This window comes from Schistocerca piceifrons, chromosome 3 (assembly GCF_021461385.2).
Source record: "Schistocerca piceifrons isolate TAMUIC-IGC-003096 chromosome 3, iqSchPice1.1, whole genome shotgun sequence".
Classification (NCBI taxonomy): Eukaryota; Metazoa; Arthropoda; class Insecta; order Orthoptera; family Acrididae; genus Schistocerca; species Schistocerca piceifrons.
This window is the reverse complement of record NC_060140.1, coordinates 659,848,867-659,854,866: the sequence shown is the minus strand read 5'-3', so window position 1 is coordinate 659,854,866 and position 6,000 is coordinate 659,848,867. Positions and strand designations below refer to the sequence as shown.

Below are 6,000 nucleotides of genomic sequence, written 5' to 3'. Positions count from 1 at the left end.
GTTTTACAACAACTGACTGAATTGATTGTCTTCATTCAGTTATTCCCATCACTAGAGAACAGGCTACTAATATAAATATCACTGTAGCTCTGAAAAAATGAAGCAACAATAGCATGAATTACAGAAAGACGAAAACAACTAGAAAGAAACAAATCACAGGAATAGAGAAACATTTCTGAGAATAAATTAACTAAATTCAGAAGTCTTTCAAGGCATATGAATAAGAAATCAGTGACAACATACATAGGGGAAAGGAAAAGATAGGAAACAACAAAGAAAGAAGAGGAATTGAAATTGTTATGTGAGCCCAGTTCATCCTCAAAAAAAAAAAAAAAGAGGAAAATTATTTTCATGAATTCTGACTTTGCCGACTTTTATGAGAATTTCATAAAGTGCCTTGTCTTAACAATACATTACTGAAATCAGTTACTGAATATGTTTACAAGAAATTTAAAATGGGATTGTCATGTGAAAGCTGTCGAAACAAAGCTTCCAAAAGCTTTTTACACTCTTTATGTGGAAGTAACGTGCAAGCGGGTCAGCAATGAGTCTGATAAATTATGCGATACTTCAGTTCATTACTTCAGTATGGGCTACATCTTTGGGCAAAAAAAGTCTTCAGCATACAGAAAAAAGCTGTCAGAGATATTTGCAACTTAAGAAACTTCAAATATGTAGACCTCAACTTCATTTAGCTGGAAAAAATGAGCCTGCAAAATCTTTACATATATAAATCTATCCTCTTTGGAGATGGATATCTTTTAAACAAAACCAGGGAACTATGGCAAAATAAACATGTCCATAGCCACAACACATGCAGCACCTGTAATATTCACATATCTCAGTCTAGAACACACTGTGTGTGTGTGTGTGTGTGTGTGTGTGTGATAACTGTTTATAAAACACAGTTTTTCACAATTTTTACTTTTATTATGTCCGACATACTACTGAAGTATGCAATGGATCAGAATGGATGATGATGATATGGACGACGACGATGACGACAACAACGACAACAAAACAGTGCAAATGTATTTCATTTGTGCCTCTTCCAGCCTCTTCTATTTATCCAGTACGGATCTTAACTGATTGATTTTATACCCACAACTACACATTTTCTCTGTTCTTCTGTTTGACTACTGGAAGAATGTTCAAAAAGGCCACGATTCTAGTGTACATTCAGTGACAGCAAAAAAAATGAAACCTCCACCAAATAAAAGTAGTTATTAATTTACTTGCTCTTATAAAAGTCAGCTGTCATGGTCACAGCATTCAGTTCAACAGTTTAGTGTTTCTATGTGCCTACTGCAATACTCTTAGCCCCTTATGTTGACATATGCATAGGCCAGGCTATTCCCCCACAGTTTTTGGTACAACAAGAAAATCAGTAATATTGTCACATTCAAATTTTTAAGACACAACTGAGAATCAGTTCACCTGCTAAACTATCAAAATAACGATAATCTGTGCAGTTATTAGTAAGACAGAAATTTATTTTGAAATACATAATGATGTATACAGGTTAAAAATGCTGATATCAAAACAACATAGTAATCGGAAGCGTAATTTACATCAGTCATGTACATCTTGAATTACTTAATGATTTACACAGCAGTAAGGTTGGTTGTTTCAAGTGCAGTCCTGCTTTTAGATAGGATCATTTTCAAGTGTTCTGTGATGGACAGCTTAATGAGATTAATTTCTGAAATAAAAATAAGTGGCATTCTCAATATTGATGTTTTTCAATACACATGCTTACATCATAATCTTAGTTATGTTAGTACAGTGTGGACGAAATAATGGACATTTTAACAATCTTTGACTAATGACAACCAAGGAATTACCTTTTCCATACTTTTCTATGCCAAAATACATATTTCATGAGTACCAACATAAAATATTGATATAAAAAACATTTCAGAAGTATAGCTACAACATTATAATTTTACAACTTTGCTGCAGATATCTCCCAAAGTGAAGTCTGATTTGCTCACTTTGTGCACATAACTACATGTTTATATATTTATATTATAGTAACAGAAACAAATTAAAACATATCTTTTTCTCGTGAATATCAATTTCATAACAAACAAAACAGCTGTGCAATCAACTTGGAAATGTATCCTTCAATGCATTGCTGTGAAAGCATATGTACTACTCTGTGTAGTAATACAATTACAGTGACAAACTAGAAACAGTGCAGTGATAGGTATTATTAATACCCAAAAGAGTTAAAAATAAGGAAAAAAGTTGAAATACAAAAGCACTATAGGACTTATGACAGGTGCCAGAAAGAGGATATACTTTCTGTAACTGTCAATTAATTTTCAGTCTGCTTTCTTCATTGGGGACCAGTGTCAGTAAATTGGATTTTTTCTGTATTTCCAGTGTTTGATAGTAAGGCTTCATTGAAGTAAAGAGTGTAGTCTTATGTGTTCTTAGATAGAAGAACACAACTTTAATGAGCCAATGAAATCTGATTACAAAATCTTATATAGCTATTACAAATAGCTCTCAGAATGTACAAAATGTACAGTAACAGTACATTTATGAACTATCATTTACTATATGAATCATATGTTCTACATAAATCTCTCCTACAATGAATTCTTTCATATTTTCAACTCCCTTCCAACACAAGTTTTAGAGACTTCAATTTGTACTTTCTTGAACAGGGAGTACTCTGTTTACAATCATTACATTTCTTGCCAGCAGCTGCACTTTTTAAATTGTCACAATGTTGAAAGTAAAACTCATAATCAATAATCAGTTCATAAAATAACTTGCATGCGAGTCTGAACACTGATCACAAACAATTGCGCAAAACACTTATAGTATTTTTGTTACATTCAATTTGCTTGACACAAAATAATCTGCTAATGCTGTGATTTCAAGCACCGTCTCAGATAAATGTAGGACATACATCAAAAATATATTAATATGACTTGATTTACTGCACATTGCTTACCATAAATATAAACTCTGTGGTACAGGACACAATTGCAAATTGTCTTGATGCAAACCAGCAGACATGTCTACTAACACAATTCAAGTGATAATATATTATTATAGAGGATATTAGTTAATGTAATAATGGGATACCCTGGGTGGATGTTATTTTCTTCTACATGATATTCAAAGACAGCCAATATTTGCATCATGCAAATTACCACATAACATCCAGATAATTATTTCACAATTAAGTTTCTCCCAGCAAACAAAAACAATAAATCACTAATTTAGTAAACTAAGACATATGTTCCTCACTGATTTCTTGTTGTTTCAGTCTCAGAGCTCCACAAGGAAACAGACATTATTCAAGGAACTCTGCAACTTCCTGCAACTCCCTTTCTCTTGCTTGCTGATGAGCCCAACGATCCTCTGCCAGTTTGTCACTCAGGCGCCACTTGTCATGGTAAATTCTTTGTTTGCAAGCTGGACATTTTTTGCCCCCTGCAAAGCAAATCATATCCTTTGGTAAAATGCAAAAAAATGTAAATTACAGATATAAAACCTCCCTAAAAAAATTTCCAAAAATTTTAAATAAATATGCTACAACCATCACATTACTAGAAGGTGCAAAAAAGATAGTGGAAATGGATGGAGAATATTCCAAGGTTTTTGACATAAAAATAGGAGTCGGACAAGAAGATGGATCATCACCATCACTCTTGCTCAATGTAATAATGCGGGAAGCACTGGATGCAACAAGTGAAGCAGAGGAGGGGATTAATATAGGAATAAAAATGAATGTACTGTCTTTTGCAGATGATGTAGCATTAATCGCTGAAAATCTGGATGACCTGAAAATACTGGTAAGGAAGCTATTTCAAAAAGTAAGGTAATTCATGAGCGTACAAAGCAATTACAAGACAAAAAGGTGGGAAACCATACAACTTGATGGCCATTTGCTCGAACAGTCCACGGGTGTACTGCCGGTCCATAGTGTCAAATGTGCACAATATTTCGGCGATCAGACGTGTTGCCATCATTAGGTGTGCTGACAAACTGAGCTCCTGAGAGCAGTGTGCCGTCTTAAATCCCCTCCCCCTGCAAGGTGTTCTCTCTGCAGTCCGCGCCTGCAGCCACGTGTCAGCGGCCACTGAGACGCTGGCGTCGGCATCTGTGGTGACGGTGTAATTGCCTATTCCGCCCTGGTTGCCCATTCGTTTTCTTTGCTGAGCATCTTTTTAATTAGACGCAATGATCATTCCCATGCCTTGCTGAGGTTATAGCCATAATCTTGGTTGATGAGTCTGTCCCTGGTACGAATTTCGATAGCCTCTCTAATGACGCTGTCCCAGTACTTAGATGTCTGTGCCAAGACCCTGGTATGTTGGTAGTCCATTTTCGGACAAACAGTGCTCTGCAACCGCTGACTTGTTGGGGTACCTAAGCCAAGTGTACCTTTGATGTTCTCGGCACAATCTTCGTTGGTGCGCACTGTCTGTCCAATATAAGTCTTCCCACACTGACACAGAATCTGGAATATGCCAGCCTTCTGCAAACCGAGATCATCTTTGACACTTCCCAATAATGCTCGTGTTCTATTGGGTGGGCAAAAGACAATTCCTATTCGGTGTTTCCTCAATATTTGTCCTATTTTCCCCAGGGAAACGCCTTAGACAAACTGTTTAGCGAGTGAAGCAAGGTGGAGGTTCCCTGATGTTTTGGGGTGGAATTATGTGGGGCCAACATATGCCGCTGGTGGTCATGGAAGGCGCCGTTGCCTCCAAACACGTCTCCGACGATTGTCTGGTTGAAGGCTTATACGACACTCATCAGTGAAGAGAACGTGATGCCAATCCTGAGTGGTCCATTCGGCACGTTGTTGGGCCCATCTGTACCGCACTGCATGGTGTCGTGGTTGCAAAGATGGACCTCGCCATGGACGTCGGGAGTAAAGTTGCGCATCATGGAGCCTACTGCAAATAGTTTGAGTCATAATACGACATCCTGTGGCTGCACAAAAAGCATTATTCAACATCGTGGCGTTGCTGTTCAGGTTCCAACGAGCCATAATCCTTAGGTAGCGGTGATCCACTGCAGTAGTAGCCCTAGGGCGTCCTGGGCAAGGCATGTCATCTACATTTCCTGGCTCTCTGTATCTCCTGCATGTCCAAACAACATCGCTTTGGTTCACTCTGAGATGCCTGCGCACTTCCCTTGTTGAGAACCCTTCCTGGCACAAAGTAACAATGCAGACGCAATCGAATCGCGATACTGACCATCTAGGCATGGTCGAACTACAGACAACATGAGCCGTATACCTCCTTCCTGGTGGAATGACTGGAACTGATCTACTGTTGGACCTTCTCCATCTCATAGGTGCTATTCATTCATGGTTGTTTACATCTTTGGGCGGGTTTAGTGACATCTCTGAACAGTCAAAGGGACTGTGTCTATGATACCATATCCACAGTCAATGTCTATCTTCAGGAGTTCTGGGAACCGGGGTGATGCAAAACTTTTTTTGATTTGTGTACTTACAGCAATCCATTAGAGGTGTAGGGTAAGCCATATGATTGTGTGTATCTGTTAATACAGTTGAGAAAAAGACTTCAGGGGGGTTCACAGTTCTTTTGTAAACATGTATTTGGCAAGCATGGGGTCCAGAAGTCTGTGCTGTTTTTGATATTTGGGCTGCTGCCTACTCTTCAACTATATGATACATTTATGAATAAAAAATTTCTATAGTAATTATGATAATAAATATAGATGTCTGGATGAAATGTAAGAATGAAATCTTGTGTGAAGTCGAAAAAAGAAATTTGAAATTGCTCTTCTGTGTATGTAGTATTTAACTAATTTGAATATATTACTTTATTACAACAAGGGATATCATTTTTTTAAAAAACTGAGGATAATTATTCCATTATGGTATTGTCAATATTGTGACATTTCTTGAGATTCATTGCTAACTCATTGTTTCCAGATTAGGGAATAGAACCATATTTGGAATAATCCTTCGACTTTTCAAGTGAAAATACAGGAATGATT

At 37.3% G+C, this 6,000-nt stretch overlaps 1 protein-coding gene across 2 annotated transcripts in view; it reads right to left on the bottom strand.

Annotated features, from left to right (window-relative positions):
- Positions 1–1,480: 1,480 nt before the first annotated feature.
- The window catches only part of LOC124787968, a 110,087-nt gene continuing 105,567 nt past the window's right edge, over positions 1,481–6,000 (bottom strand). Inside the window, exons 7-8 of one of the 2 annotated variants that reach the window (XM_047254974.1) lie at positions 3,268–3,453; positions 1,488–1,702 (exon numbers count right to left, since the gene is read on the bottom strand). In XM_047254974.1, the coding sequence (XP_047110930.1) occupies positions 3,314–3,453 (140 nt within the window). In that variant the 3' untranslated portion in view covers positions 1,488–1,702; positions 3,268–3,313. Of the gene's footprint in view, positions 3,454–6,000 lie in introns of both variants that reach the window. The other variant, XM_047254973.1, reaches the window with a different exon arrangement.